The sequence below is a fragment of the Pantherophis guttatus genome, chromosome 2 (assembly GCF_059756535.1).
Source record: "Pantherophis guttatus breed Tessera chromosome 2, ASM5975653v1, whole genome shotgun sequence".
Lineage (NCBI taxonomy): Eukaryota > Metazoa > Chordata > Lepidosauria > Squamata > Colubridae > Pantherophis > Pantherophis guttatus.
Genome location: NC_142064.1, coordinates 291,990,392 through 292,006,007, shown reverse-complemented (window position 1 = coordinate 292,006,007; position 15,616 = coordinate 291,990,392). Strand labels below are relative to the sequence as shown.

General features: G+C 51.3%; 3 protein-coding genes across 3 annotated transcripts in view; all 3 read left to right on the top strand.

The window, feature by feature from the left end:
• Positions 1-2,004: 2,004 nt before the first annotated feature.
• LOC148116175 (uncharacterized) lies at positions 2,005-5,293 on the top strand. Its single transcript, XM_087885413.1, has 3 exons — positions 2,005-2,009; positions 4,042-4,457; positions 4,874-5,293. The coding sequence occupies exons 1-3, from the start codon at positions 2,005-2,007 to the stop codon at positions 5,179-5,181; spliced, it is 729 nt and encodes a 242-aa protein (XP_087741539.1). The 3' UTR covers positions 5,182-5,293.
• Positions 5,294-9,441: 4,148 nt separating this feature from the next.
• LOC148116174 (rano class II histocompatibility antigen, A beta chain-like) lies at positions 9,442-11,672 on the top strand. Its single transcript, XM_087884953.1, has 2 exons — positions 9,442-9,731; positions 9,872-11,672. The coding sequence occupies exons 1-2, from the start codon at positions 9,482-9,484 to the stop codon at positions 10,054-10,056; spliced, it is 435 nt and encodes a 144-aa protein (XP_087741079.1). The 5' UTR covers positions 9,442-9,481; the 3' UTR covers positions 10,057-11,672.
• A 2,909-nt stretch (positions 11,673-14,581) lies between these two features.
• Positions 14,582-15,616, top strand: part of LOC148116172 (uncharacterized) — a 59,595-nt gene continuing 58,560 nt past the window's right edge. The window contains exons 1-2 of the mRNA XM_087885412.1: positions 14,582-14,651; positions 15,454-15,541. Coding sequence (XP_087741538.1) covers positions 14,582-14,651; positions 15,454-15,541 — 158 coding nt within the window. The remainder of the gene's footprint in view (positions 14,652-15,453; positions 15,542-15,616) is intronic.

The window sequence follows — 15,616 nt, the reverse complement described above, 5'->3', positions numbered from 1 at the left end:
TTCGGACTCTGCCGCCTCCTTCAGCTGCAGGAGGGGACCCAGTTCTGGCCTGCTGAGGCTGGTGCTGCCCCTCCCCCCATCCCGGGAGAGGATCCAGGCCGCCTCAGGATAGGCGCCCTGTGGGATGTCTGCCTGCTGCAGCTGGGAGAGGGTGGGGGCTCTGATCTGCCATCACCAACCATAGCTGGCATTTTTTTTTTTTAATTTGATTTATATGCCGCCCTTCTCCGGAGACTCAGGGCGGCTTACAGTGCGTTAAGCAATAGCCTTCATACTTTTGTATATTTATACAAAGTCAGCTTATTGCCCCCACAAACTGGGTCCTCATTTAACCTACCTTAGAAAGGATGGAAGGCTGAGTCAACCTTGAGCCTTGGAGAGATTCGAACCAGCAGAAATTGCAGGCAGCTGTGTTAATGACAGGGTGCACTAAACCCCTGTACTATCAAGGCTCTTGATCCTCAGCCCTCAACAGCTGGCAGCTGCCCAGCCTCCGATGCCCTCACCCAGCTGAGAGAGATCGGCCTGGTGAGCCTGAGGATGGGAGACCACCAGGAAGCCTCTGGGCTGCTGTATAGGCTGAAACTCCTGCAAGACAAGGAGGGAGAAGCTTCAGGCCCCCCTCGAACTCCCCTCCCTCAAAAGATTCACTTCCCATTCCTCTCTCAGCCTTGCCTCCTCCCCCTCCCCCCTTTCTCAGTTCCTGCCGTTTGGAAGACCTCGTGGGAACCCAATTCCCCTTGTCCAGAGAGAGGGGACAAGGCTAGAGTGGAGGGGAAGCCCTAAAGGGGGGCAATGAGGGGGTCTCACCTTCCTTGGTCCTTGCCCCCACCTCTAAACACAGTAGCCTTTTAGTCTTTCCCACCTTCCTGAGGCTCAGGGTGCAAGGGAGGAAATTGGAGGTCTCCAAGCCCCTCTTTACGCTCCTCCCCTGGGAGCCTCCCCCCTTTCCTGCCGGCCTCAGGTGCATGAGGAAGCCCGACCCCCAGTCCTGCGTCAGGAGGGAGGAAAGGCTGCCCACGCAGAGCAGGACAGAAAACGGGGGGTGGGAGGGAGTGGGGAGGGAGGGAGGGAGGAGAGTTAGGGGGAGTGAAGAGAGTGAGGGAGAGGGGAAAGCAAGAGGGGGGAACGGCAGGGCTGCGGAATTCTATTTCTGACTTCTAGAAAGTCGAACGTCCGTCCCACCCAATGAAAAATGGAGCTTTCTGAGCGTCATCCGTCTCCAGGCAGAGGAGCCTCCGAGGGGTCCTTTGGGGGAGATGGTTCTCGGAGGGGCCGGGGGATGTTCAGCTGTTCAGCCTGGATTTGGCCTTTGTGTCCGCCCATCGAGCCCTTCCGAGGACCCGGGAGAGGCGGAGGTGGGAGTTTGATGGCGCCAGAGGTCTCCTCCTGGCGGGATTTCAGCAGTTGCAAGCAGAGCTGCCTTCCGCAATTGACTGAGGGGGATTTGGTCAATGCCTGACCCTCACCCTGAAGGGCAGGAAAGGGGAGTCTGTGGGGCTGGAGAGGAAGGGGGTCCTCTGGTGGAGGAAGGTCTTGTTGGGCCAGGAAGTCTGACCCCTGGGAGATCCACCCTGCCTAGGTAGGTCGAGGTCAGGGTGGAGAAATGGATTTGGGGATTTTTCTGACACCTGGAAATGCAACACACGGGATCCAGAATAACAGAGTGGAGAGGGACCCTGGAGGTCATCTAGTCCAACCCCTGCCTGAGCAAAATTGAAATATGCATTTCTAACCTATATACCTACATCCTCTTTTATTTTTGGAGTTTCTCATCTCCTGCACCATCCAATCTCCTGCAGGTGAGTTTCTCCTCTTCCTCCCTCACCTGAACCCCTCCCCCACCCCAGTTTCTAAAAACCCTTTAATTCTTCCATTTTCTTTACAAAAAATGGTTTCTAAACAGATGGAACCGTCCTCAAACTCTCCCTGCAGGGCCTCCGTGCTCCAGACGAAGGAAAGCCTTGAAATTTCAGCCAGATTTTCCTTACGCAAAACTCCACCATGAGGTGCCCTCAAACACCAAAACAGACACACACAAAGGGATGGACGAAGTGATGGAATGAAAAATGTGGCAGAGATGGCAAAATAAACTTTTTGACCAGAGGAAAGAATAGATTTATTCCTAACCCTACCTGGAAGTCCCTTCTGAACTTTGTGCAGAAAAAAAATGAAATCTGGACTTTTGGGATTTATTGATTAAGTTAAGTTGTTGGTATAGAAATGGTTAAAATTTACTTAGAGAAGAAATAAAAACAGAGACTACAATTTCACTTGCTGAGAAAAGTTTTTTTCCTCTCTTTTTTCCTTTTGTCCTTTATCCCCCACTTCTCCTTCCCCTTTCTTTCCCTTCCCCATTTCCCATTTCCCTAAGACTTTTTTTTTCTACTTTATGCTGTTATTATCTTAATGGAACATCATAAAATGGAGCCTTTTGTTTTAGGGGCCTTCCTGTCCCACAGCCAAAATAGGCAAATCTCATCACGATTCCACTCTAGAGCTGCACCATCAGATGCCAAAATGTCACTTTCTATATATTTTTTTCTGCTGAAAGTAGAGATTGTGGTGCATTATGGGAGAAGATGTGGACGTTCTCCGAGGAAAGGAGAGGGAAGCGGAGGAAAAACGGCCGAACTTCTGAGCGGGGGCGGGGGGGGAGGGGGGAGCCCCGAAGGACCCTCGAGCTCTGCATCCACTTTGCCCTTCTGGACTCTCCGCAGCTCCACCCTGGGCCCCTCTGGGCACTGTGGGAACTCAAAGGGCATCTAGTCCGCACCTCCAGGCGCATAAATGGGGATTGGAGGAGAATCCTGGGTGGGTGGGTGGGAAAGGGAAGTCCACGCTTCCCCCACGGAGCCGCTTCTCTCTCTGCGTGGAACTGTCTCCTGCATCGGGCGAAGTCAAGGGAGGCTCTGCCCGGAGACTGATGACGCTGCAGAGGGGAGGATTCCCATTGGTCCTCCTGCTCTTTCTGGACTCTCCCTCTTCCGAAGTCCGAGGGAAACTCCTCCCCCCCTCCAGACCCTCCGATTCCTCCTCTGGGGCTGGGAGCGTCTTTCTCCCCCCTTTGGGGCGCTTGTGGGGAGCCTCCATGGCTTTGGCTGGGCTCCCCCTGATGCTGCTGCTGGGGGCGCTGGCCCGGATCCCCGGGAGCGAAGGGGGGGAGGAGACCCCCGGTAAGGAGGGGGCTGGGCGGGGGAGGAGGGGGCTGGGAAGGGGGAAGGAAGCCTCCAGCAGCCTCGATCTCTGCGTGGTCTCCTCTCCCTTCCTCCCCACAGCCCCCCCCCCGGAGGACGGAGAGGGACCCTAATCCTAACCCTCCCCCCATGTAGCCGAGGTGGGGGTCGCGACCTCTCCTGTGCCTGGGTGGGAGGGGGCTGCAGGAAAAGAGGAAGGGAGGAAAAGCGAAAGCGAAAGAGGGAAACTGAGGCATTTTCAGCCCTGAATCCCCAGAAGAGAAAAGAGGCATTTGAGGCATTTGGGCTTCTTCAGAAACTTCACTTTTTCTTCTCAATCTCAGATTTGAGGCTTTAAAGGACAGGCAAGAGGGGGCTTCGGGCCCTTCTGGGAGAGACCCTGAATTTGGGGAGGAGACCAAGAACCCCCATAATCCCCGTGGAGGGGAGGGAGAAGGAGGGGCGGGAGACCCTCCCTTTGAGAGGCTCTTTTTGGGGAAGGGGAGAGGAATCAGGAGTCCCCCAAAGGGAGGGAGCTGGGCTGAAAATTCGGGGGAAGGAGAAAGGGGGGAGACCCCGGGAGAGTCGGTCTAGATGTCCTCATTGTGACCCCTTCCCAGATCCCCTCCCAAAGGAAGAGAGAGTGGGGGGATGGAAGCTACTTTCCCTCCAGCCCCCCCCCCCATCCTTCCTGCCCCTCAAGATCCAGCTTTCCCAGCAGAGACTGAATGGGACCGCTGGACCGGTTGAGCTTCTGCCTGCCTTTTCCCACCCCTCCCCCTCTTTCCTCCCCTCCCCCCTCCAGACCCCCCAGGAAGCCTCCCTTCCTCTCTGGGACTGACAGAGTTCCCGCTCCCTTCTCCAGGGGGCGTCTTCCGTCAGTCTCTCAAAGGAAGGTCCCCCGTCCCGCCCCCTCCTCTTCTACCAGCAGCTGGGAGCGATGGGCCCTGGAGTCCCTCCTGACAGCCTTCCTCCTCCTCCCCCTCGCAGCCCATTTCCTGTACCAGGAGAAGGGCGAGTGCCGCTTCCTCAACGGGACGCAGCGGGTGAGATATCTGTACAGGAGCTTCTATGACCGGCAGGAGATCGACTACTTCGACAGCGACCTCGGGAAGTTCGTGGCCGTCACGGAGTTGGGGAAGCCCGATGTGGACATGTGGAACAGAGATGAGCAGCGCCTGCAGTACCAGAAGGCCGGAGTGGATTCCTTCTGCCGGCACAACTACCGGGTGGACAGCTACCAGGCGCCCAAGAGGGAGGAGCGCCTGATTGGCCGGAGAAGTGAGTCTGGGGGGGGAGGGAGGGTGGGCTCTTCCCTGGGAGGGGGACACCAGAACCCCCCCTTTCCTTTCCTGTCATTCCTTGGGATCCTCCCGGATGGACGTTTTGCTCCTCATTTATTTATTTATTCTGCACTCTCAGATGGACAAAATCTTCTTCCCAGGGTCCAAACTCTCCTCCTGTCTGGAATCTGGGATCCCTTTGATCCATTCCCCCCCCCCCAAGAAAATCCATCCAGATATATTTTGGGGGGGGCTGGTAGGGGGAATCCAGCCAGATCTCTCTCTCTCTCTCTCCCCTGCTCAATAGAGGCAGTCCTCCACTTAACAAGAGTTCGTTTAATGACCATTGAAAGTTACAACAGAAGTGGGAAAAAAATGACTTATGACTGTTTTTCACACTTACGACTGTTGCAGCCTCCCAGGGTCACGTGATCAGAATCCAGATGCTTGGCATCGGACTCGTACTTGTGACGGTCACAGCGTCCCGGAGTCATGTGATCCCCTTTTGCGACCTTCTGATAAGCAAAATCGTCAGCCAAACCGTGTCCACTGGCGGCCCCCAGGGGGAGGGCCTTCTCTGTGGGGGCACCTACTATCTGGAACGAGCTCCCCCCGGAGATACGGAGGATCCCGGATCTGCGCACCTTCCGTCGCGCTCTCAAGACCTCTCTATTCCATCAAGCTGGCCTGGCCTAAATCTTTTCCCCCTTTTTTCTTTTTAATGTAAATCTTAATCTGTTTTAAATTACTGGCCTGTTTTAAATCTGTTCTTGGGCCAAATTGTTTAATTCGGTTTTATTCTGCTTTTAAATTTTTGTATTTATGTGTTTTATTTTGTGGCTGGTCAGTATATAAATCCAATAAACTAAACTAAACTAAAGTCCGTGGGGAAGCCGGATTCACTTAACAACCCTGTTACTCATTTAACAACTGCAGTGATTCACTTCATGACTGTGGCAAGAAAGGTCGTAACATGGGGCAAAATTTATTGAACAAAGGTCTCACTTAGCAACAGAAATCTTGGGCTCAATTGTGGTCCTAAGTCGAGGACTCCCTGTATCTACATATATATATTTCTCTCTATCCCTGATTCACTTTTATCCTATTCAGGATAGCCCCTCCCTCTCTTCCTCTGCTCCAGAAATGCTGTTTTTGGCACTTTGGGATAAAAAAATGTGGGTTTCATTTCACCCAAAATAAAAAAAAGAATTAGCGGATGCTTTTTCCCCTGTCGACCCCTTTCTATGGATCTTCTGCTTTTCTTTCATCTTTCTTCATTCAGAGTCATTTCCATTGGATTGGAATTGGATTGCAGCTTTGAAATCCAATAAAGAAAGAAATGAGTAACGGAAGCAGGCTAGAATTTGTAATCATGATTCAATGCTTAAACCGAGATGTAAAACCCCCAATAACAGGAATCCTGATCTCTTCCGTCTTCCTTCCTGGGGAGGCTCCTGATTTGGGGGGAGAGTCCAAAAACACCCACAAACCTTAAAACTGAATTTGGGGTCATAAGAAAGAAATTGGGCCTCCATTCAGCCCTGAAGCCTCCGATTCTTTCATTCTCTCTTCCAGATTCCTTCAATGTTGCCTACATTCCTTTTTCTCCTTTTATTTCTTTGTCTAATAAAAATCTTATTGACTGATCGGGTTTCAGAGGCCAAGCATTGCGCAAATCAATGATTTTAGAAAAGCCTCTTAGAACATTTGCTCCATCCGGGAATTATTGAATATTTTAGGGGAACCAACAGAGATTTTGCTCTCCACATATTCAGTCCGGAGGCAAAACTCATTTTCACTCCTAAATTCTTCCCTGCAAATCTAGGAGGATTTTCACCTGCAACATAAGATGCATTTACCAAACAGGATATTTTCATGGAGATAATAATATTCAGCTATATAATTAGTTTCTGGATGATATTTAAAGTTCATTTTTCCCCTACAAACAGCACAACATTCTTCATTCTTCATAATCTCCGAAAGTGCCCCAAGTGCCAATTGTGTTGGTGTTGTGAGTGTGTCTCTTTTGTGGGCCTCTCAGGGCCTCCCTCCCTCCTCCCTCCTTTTGGGGGTCTCTGGGGGGATTTTCCATTCAGGGAAAGGAGCTTCATCAGCTGCCCAAAGACTCCAAAGCCCATCTTCCCCTCCTCTTTTCCTCCCTCCCCTCCTTCCTTCCTTCCTTCCTCTGGTTCAGGGACAGGACCAAAATCTCTGGATGTTTTGTGAAAAACCTTTAGCTGCTCACAAGCTTCATCCACATAAATAGAATTCATTTTTATTATAAATCCAAAATGGTGATCCTGAATTTCATTGTGATTCATATAATTTCTTCTTCATCAAAAGTATTATTTTTACTTCCATGAAAATACTTCAGACAAGAGGCCAATAATTCTCCATTTATTAAAAGAACAGGAATATTTATTAAATTCCGTGTTTTTAGAGCAAATTGTTGGTGCAGCTCCAGTTGAGGAGACCTGAAATCACCGGATGTTTCTTGAGTCTCTTTGGGGGAATTTTCTCTTCCTTTTTCTTTGACTTCTGAGCCGACTTTTCTCTCCGGAGAGATCCGAGATCCGGGCGTCTCCTTCCCCTGAGAGGCCAAAGCTTTTCTCTGGACACCAAGAGAGGCTCTCAACCAGCAACTCCCATCTGGCCAAATTGGAACCCCAAAATCTTCACACTGCCGTCTTGTAAATAAGGAGGTTTGGGATGGGCTATAAAAATAAACATGGAAAAATACCAAATTGCAGCTTTTGAATTTCCACTAATTTAAAATCTGATCCTTCCATTTTCTTGCTAAAAGACATTTTTTCTCATCCAAAATTTGCATTTCCTGTTAAAAAAAAAAAACATTTTCAGTTTGTAAAGCTTCTGCCTTCTTTTAGCAATTCCACAAAGGCCTTTAATGTCCCAAGAGGCAAATGGGATTTTCCTGGAAAAAGAAAACAACTCACACCTGAAATGCTGCTATTTCTCTGCATGGAAACCTGACCAGATCCCAGGTTGGAATTACAAAGAACCATTTAAAAATGGGTCCTTCTTAAGCATCATAGAATTTACTGTTAATAAGAAAATCCCTCAAGAGAAAAAAAAATGGTTAGCAAAGGACTCTGGGCTGGAATGGATCTATTGTCAACTCTCTTGGGGGGCTCATCCAGACTAAACCCCCCCCCCATTAATCCATCCAAGAGTTGTGCCAGTTGGAGCATTTGCTGAAGGAGGAGATCCAGATCCCAGATCCCCTCTGGATCCCTTCCCCACTCCCTGCCCCCCTCATCCAGGGCAGAAGCTTCCCTCTGGGAGTCAGAGGGACCCCTCCCCACCTCCTTCCCCAGGAATGGCCGGTCCCTGCGGCTGGGAAGGAGGCCGGCTGGGTGCAGGCAGAGCCTGGTCTGGGGTGGGTCTCCCTTTGAATCCCCCCAAAGCCCCCCCCAGGAAGGATCCTCAAAAGATCATGAGATCCCCCAAAACCTCTTCTGCCCTTCCTGCTCTGAAGGGGGGATTCAGGGTCTCTCATCTTCAATGGGGGAGAAACTTTTCCTTCAGGGGATTCTGGCAGTTATGGGGAGCAAAGGGCTGCCCCCCATTGGGCTCCTTTGCCCTTTCCTTCAAAATGCCTCTTTCTGTTGAGGCTGCCTAAAATTGGGGGGTTTTGCAGCCACATCACATTTTGCACTTTCCCCCCTGAAATCTTTTGCTGATTTTTTGTGTATCTTGTGGCTCCTAAAGGGGGAAAAGGGAAAGTGGAAGGAGAAATTTTCTTTCTCCAAATAAAACTTTTTGAAAAGTGATTGAAACACCGAAGAAAATTGAGACAAAGATCTTCTCTTCTCTTCTCTTCTCTTCTCTTCTCTCCTCTCCTCTCCTCTCCCCTCCCCTCCCCTCTCCTCTCCTCTCCTCTCTCTCTCTCTCTCTCTCTCTTTCTCATCTCTTCTCTTCTCTTCTCTTCTCTTCTCTTCTCTCATCTCCTCTTTTCTTCTCCTCTCCTCTCCCCTCCCCTCTCCTCTCCTCTCCTCTCTTTTCTCCTCTCTCTCTCTTTCTCTCTGTCTCTCTCTCTCTGTCTCTCTCTCTGCAAGCTTGGTTGATCACCTTCAGGGCTGCTCAGAGGCGTTTGGCTCCGTCCTCTCTCCTCTCCTCTATGACCTCCGCATGAAGCCGCTGGGTGAGGCCATCCGTCACCAGGGCTGGAGGTCTCCTCCGTCTGCTGATGTGATAAGGTTTCATCTCCACCTCTGGGGACCCAGGAGATGCTGAGGCTGCCCCCTCGAGGGTCCTGGAGGCTGTGTGGGGAGGGGCTGAATGGGGGATTGGGGGCTTCAGCTGAACCCTGGAAAGGCCAAAGGGCTTTGGGTGTTGGGAGCCCCAAGATGGGGGACTTTAACCAACTTCCTTCTGGGTGAAGCTGCATTGTCCCAGAGACCCAGATGGCAATTCTGGAGATTCTCCTGGACTCCCGGAGAGCAGGTGGCAGTCACGGCTAGGAGAGTGTCTGTGAGACTTTGGGTTAGTTGTGGCCACTTTGTGCACAATAAATTTAATAAATAACTAAATTTATCAAACAAACAAACAAATGTTGTGGTATTACACCTAATTAAAAGTGTGGTTTCATTTTCAACGAGATCCCATGAATCATCTGACTCGTGCTGCATCTGTCCTTCCTGTGTTCTGCGTTATTTATTTCCATGTCCACCACATCTGGCAGAAGGTTCCTTCCACCTCTGGGCGTTTCCAGCATTTATCCCTGTCAGACATGCCTATTTGGGGAATTCTTTTTGGAGACTGTAATTGGTCCCAATCAGGAAGGATTTAACATTTTTCCCTCTTTCAGGATCCCTTTTAATTTCTTGCTGCAATTTACTATGGAAGATGACTTAAAACACAGTATATTTTCAGGAGTGAAAAGGGATCTTGGCCTGAACTAACCAACTTGGTCTTCCATTCTGGGCCCTGTTGTGTCTCTCATGTGGCTCATTCTCCTCCTTCCCTCCAGCCAAGCCCACCGTCTCCATCTCCCCCACCAAGATGGAGCCCTCTTCCCCCAACACCATCCTCCTCTGCACCGCGACCGGCTTTTACCCGGTGGAGATCGAGGTCCAGTGGCTGAAGAACGGGCGGCCGGAGGAGGAGGGCGTGGCCTTTGGGGAGGAGCTCCAGAACGGAGACTGGACCTACCAGCTCCAGGTGATGCTGGAGACCCAGCCCCAACGGGGGGATGTCTACACTTGCAAGGTGGGGCATGCCAGCCTGGAGGCCCCCATCACCATCCAGTGGGGTAAGCCCCTCCCTCCCCTCCCTCCCTTCCTGCCCTGAGAAGGGGGAGAAACCCACCCCATGGGGGAGATGGAATGGACCCTCCTGGGGGAAGGTGGGCCTGATCCTCCTGCTCAGGTGAGGCTCCTTCTCCTTCCCCAGAGCCCCGTTCCTCCAGCTCTGCCAGGAGCAAACTCTGGACGGGGATCATGGGAGCCGTGATAGGAGTGGCCTTCCTGGCTGCGGGGCTCTTCTCCTACCTGAAGAGCAAGAAAGGTGAGTCTGGGGGGCTGGAGGAGAGGTGGTGTGGAGGGGACCCTCTAGGGGAGGCCTCTCATCAAGCTTAGCAGGTGGCCAGGAGGGGCCCCTGGAGGAATATTTGTGGGAACTTCTGTTCCTCAAGCGGTTATTAAGTGAAGATCCTGCAAACTATTATGGGCTATCAAAGGGGATAGGGACACCCCACCAGTCCTCCAGCCCATAAAGGTTTCTGATTGAGTCTTTTTCACTTTCCAGCAATTCCCATCCAACCTCCTGCAGGTGAGTTTCTCCTCTTCCCCCTTATCTGAACCCCTCCTACAAGTTATTGGTGGTTTTTAAATTTCCTTAATTGTTCCTTAAAAAAAACATACCTGGACAATATCTCCTTGCTGTAGATACAGCAGATTTTTGATTTTTGGCAGCTTTTCCTTACAGAACTCTGAAAAAAGTATTGCAATCAAAAACAAAACACACCCAAATGCTAAAATCTTGCCCAAATTTTTTTCAAGTTTTGGGAAATTGCAAAAGGGAAGGGAAGGTGGGGGGCATTCCTTCCCATTCCTCCCTTGGGGAGGGAGCACCCCAGGTTTAGATTCCCCCACGGATTTTGTAAGCACCCCACCCATTCTGTTAGGGTCACTGTGGAAGGGGGTTCCCGAGGATATTCAGCGGACAAATTCCACCCCTGTGGCTATTTTAGAAGGGGTGAATCCCGTGCTACTATGCACTGTGATATTGTAGGCCACTTCAGCAAATGGCAGGAGATCTGCCCAGCTAAACTGCTGATAATTAACATAGCATCTCAGGTATTGTTCTATCATTGCGTTCGCTCGTTCTGCAGCTCCGTTCGTCCTCGGGTGGGAGGTGGAGGTGAGTCCTTGAGATGACGCTATCAACTTAATGAACTCCCTCCAAAACTTCGCCCTGAACTGCACCCCACCCTCCGGTCCGAGAGGATCCTTCTTGGCACCCCATACAGACTCCTTTGGGTTCATTAGTTGGAACCTGGACAGGCTCTTCTTCCTGACACCCCCCCCCCTTCTCCTTGTGAGAATTCACACAATTTCTGGCCAAGTGAGCCCAGGCTCCCCTCTTTGCTGCCACCCCCACCGTAGCCCCATCTTCTTTCTTCATATGAAGCATCCCAGCCTTTTCCTCCCTGAAATGGGCAGATTCTCTCTCTGTGTGTCCCTGCCTGTCAACCACCCCCCTGCAGTGTGGGTCTGCCTTGGGGGTGGGGGATGAAAGGGAAGAAGAATTTATTATTTACAGTAAAAGTGTCTCTTTATATTCTGATTTTCTTCCCCATCTCTTTTTCTACAGCACTCATGAATTAATCCTGCTCTCTGATGCAAAAGCATATTTTTTATTTAACAGCTGAAGACTCTTTGTCCTGTTTGCAACCTGTGAGAAATGGAGGCTGAAGGTGGCAGTTTGTGGGGAGGAGGAGAATGGCAGCCTGGACCTTCTCCTTCTGAGACACACACACACCCCAGCTTCCTTTCAGGGCCTCTCTTCCTTGTGAGGGAGGGGTGGAGACCATCTAGACTGTCCCCAGGGATGCTAGGTGGACCTGTCACTCCAGACCCCTCAACTCTCCTGGCTTTGAACCCACAGCAGCTTCATCTACATTATTCTTCCTCCCACTCACTTCCCTTCCTTTCGCTTTGCTATAAAAGAATAAACTTCAGATGTAAGAAAACCCTGGAATCCTTCCTTCCTCTTCCTCCTCTTCCTTTTTGCTGCCCCCGCAGGAGGCTCCTCCCTCCGCTGCCTCTGGATCCACCATCCAGGCTACTTTTGGTCTGAAGCCAGAACTGGTTCAGGAGGAGGGTGGGCAGATCCAGGGAGGCGAAGGGGCAGGACCCCCCTTTCTGCTCAGAGGCCCCCTTGCTCTGCTTCCCCTCAAGCCCCCTTTGGAGGAGCAGAATGGCAGCAGGCACGGTCCTCCCTGAGTATTTGTGGGGAGAAATTGTGGGGGCACCCGAGACTCCCCTACATTTATCCAGCCATTTCAGCCATTTCTCTCCTTCACAACTTGAGGGTCCTGCCCCATTTTGCCACCCAATGGCTCTTTGGGGCTCAGATTCGAATGGTATTGAGTCTCCTGCTTGATGGTATAAATGGTGTAGGCCCGAGCAGGAGGTTGGACTAGATGACCTCCAAGGAATCCATCTCAATCACCGAGGCAGAATTTCCGCCTCCCCTTCCTCATCTGGGGTCTTGGGGCCACCACAGGAAAAATAGGCCGGAGTGTGATTGTAGGAATTGTGTGAAATTGCCTGAGAAGATTTGGGCTCCTTTGAGCAATGCCTCCCCTTGCAAGACAGTGTGCAAGAACCTGGAGAAGGGACAACACCAAATGTACCAATGGCAGGAGAGGAAAAATTACACTGAACTTCCTTAAGAAAAAAAGAAAGTCTTGTGTTGATTCATTGTTTAGGGGAAGTGAAACAGCCGTTTCTAAGACGGACAATCAAACTAAGGGGGTTGGTTGTTTCCCAGGAGCAGCTATCAAAGACGTGACTGAGGGGCTTACAGAAATAATGAAGTCCACAGATTCTTATCCCTTTTTCCTCTTTCATGCTGGGAGGAATGAAAAAGTCCCTGGAAACGATGCCAAGAGACTGGGAGCAGGTGGGCAAGGGAGCCAAAGAATTGGGGGCACAGGGGGATTTCTCTTCCACTCTCCCAATAAAGGGAACCATCCAAGGAGGGAAGGCAGCACCTTGGAAGTCAAGCCTGGCTTAGGGGATGGTTCTCTCGAGGGAAATTGGGATTCTTGGACCATTGTCCACAACACCCACATGGGGGGCTTCTGGCAGGGGATGAGCTGCCCCTCAGAAGAGCCCAGAAGGTCGGCTTTGGACACCAACCGGCTCTCCTCATCCGAAGGGCTTGAAAGTGAGACCGAAGTGAGAGGGAGACAAAGTTTTAGAAGCAAATTCCAAGCTCAAATCTCAGGGGAATCAACCGAATGGAAAGAAAGAAGGGAAACTCGGAGACAGAGCAGGAGATGTAGAAAGCAAATATGGGGTCAGTCAAAGAGGGACTCAGATGCCTCTGCACGGATGCTCAAAGTACGAGCAATAAACGGGGTGAAGGTGGAGCCCAAAGGCAGGTGTGACATTGTTGCAATCACCAAAACTTCATGGGATGAAACCCAAAATTGGGAGGTGCAACTAAAGAGATTTAATGCGGAGGAATCAGGCAGCAGCTGTCCAAAGGAAGTGGGAGACACGGACACAAACTTGTAGTTTTATGTAAATAAATGTATTTCACATCTACATTCACAGCAGACAAGAGAGTCGGGAATGCAGGTGAGATTGTGAGGTAAATCTCAAACAGCATTCTGAGCCCATGGAAGAAAAAGGCGGGAAAAAGGGAAACTCCCCCTTTCCACCCACAGCAACCAATCAGAGCGCAGATCACCTCATACAGGAGCCTGCACGCACTCAGCCACAATGGGGTGTTCGGGACCAATGTGCATTTTCCTCTTCCAGCTATCAACATTTAATATCTTCCCATTTAAAGGGCTCCAAAGAAACAGACCTAATAAAAGAGGAGGTGGAGTTGCACTATGTATATAAAAAATAAACAAACTGATTTAGAAAAGCAACAGAAGAAAGAAAAACCTCCTTCAATGCATTTGGGTTGACATAAATGTGGGAGAAAAGAGGGATGGGGGAATATTCGGAGCCTCCCAACCAACCAGAGGAAAGAGATGGAACTTTCTGTTACTTAGCCGAGGCCCGGAGGAAGCTCCCCGCAAGAGTCATGGGGGGCTTGGACTCCCTTAACCTCACCTGGGAGGCAGGTTCTGCGCCTGGTGGAAGAGGAAAGAGGCTCCTGGGAAACCCAGCAGACCAGAGGCCGCCTTGGAAGCAGCCCCCCCTCCTTTCCCCCCATACGGGGCCTTTGCCACCAGGGGAGGGGAGACCCTGGACGGGGCCTCCTCCAACCCCCAGGGAGCCTTTGAGGCCGCCCCTCCCCCTCCCTCTCCTCCTGGCCCCTCCGATCCTCTCTCTAGGATGCTCCGGTCAGCAGAGAAGCCTTTAAGGTTCATCAGAGAGGACCCAGGAGAGAACTAGGGAGACTGTGGCCGGCAGAAGCTGTGGAGGCTCTACGAGGAGATTCCTTCAAGGGCAGAAATTGGAACGTATTTAAAGAGGCTGCAACGAATGGAGAAGACACTGATGGGAACGAATAAGCTTCTACTGTCTCTGCTTATATTCAAAATAATAAGGTTATCCATCCATCAAATCTCTCTCTCTCATCTTCTCTCTCACATTTATGTAGCCCCTCATCTCACAAGTGACTCTGTGCCACATACAACAAAAATAAAAACAGGTATTTACATGAAAGTATTAAAAAATATTTAAAAAAGAAGGAATATTAGGCGGAGAGTCACTTTTTTCAGCACCATTGTAACTTCAAATGGTCACTAAATGAACCGTTATAAGTCAAGGACTCCTTTCTTCAATGGGCTTTAACTGAGGGAGAAAGGACTAGAGAACTATAATGAGGTTTTGGGGAAGGGCCCCTTCAGCCGCTTCCAATGGGGCAGAGGACCAAGGGGCCTGAATAACAGAGACTGCCCAGAGACCGATGATGATGCAGAAGGGAGAATTCCCATTGGTTCTCCTGCTCTTTCTGGACACTCCCAATTCCGAAGTCCGAGGTGGGGGGTCGCACCTCTCTCACCCCTCCCCCAGTGTCTGGGTGGGAAGGGGCTGCATGGAAAGAGGAAGGGGAGGAAAAGCGAAAGAGGGAAACTGAGGCATTTTGAGCCCTGAATCCCCAGAAGGGAAAAGAGGCATTTGAGCGAAAGTTTTTTGGCTTCTTCAGAAACTTCCGTTTTTCTCCTGAATCTCAGATTTGGGGCTCTGAAGGTCAGACAAGAGGGGGGCTTCGGGCCCTTCTGGGGGAGCCTCTGAATTGGGGGAGGAGACGCAGAACACCCCCAGCCAATCCCCCTGGAGGGGAGGGGGAAGTGAGGGAGAAGGAGGGGGCGGGAGACACTCCCTTCGAGAGGCTCTTCTGGGGGGCTGCACTGCAGGGTCTTTTTGCAGGAGAGTCGGTCTAGATGTCCTCATTGTGGCCCCTCCCCAGATCCCCTCCCAAAGGAAGAGAGAGTGGGGGGGATGGACGCTACTTTCCCTCCAGCCCCCCCCCCAATCATTCCTGCCCCTTGAGATCCAACCTTCCCTGCAGAGACTGAATGGGATTGCTGGACCGGTTGAGCTTCTGCCTGCCTTTTCCCACCCTGGGAGGATGGAGGAGGTTCCCCCCTCCCCCTCTGCCTTCCTCTCTGGGATTGAGAGTTCCCCCTCCCTCCTCCAGGGGGCGTCTTCCGCCAGTCTATCTTGGAAGGACTCCCGCAACTCCCCCTTCCCACGTGGGTCCCCCCTCCTCTCCCAGGGGCTGGGAACGATGGGCCCTGGAGTCCCTCCTGACGGCCTTCCTCCTCCTCCCCCTCGCAGCCCATTTCCTGGCCCAGATGAAGGCCGAGTGCCACTTCCTCAACGGGACGCAGCGGGTGAGGTTCCTGGACAGGCGCTTCTACGACCGGTAGGAGATCTATTACTTCGACAGCGACCTCGGGAAGGTCGTGTCTCTCCGTTGGCTCAACCCGATGTGGACACC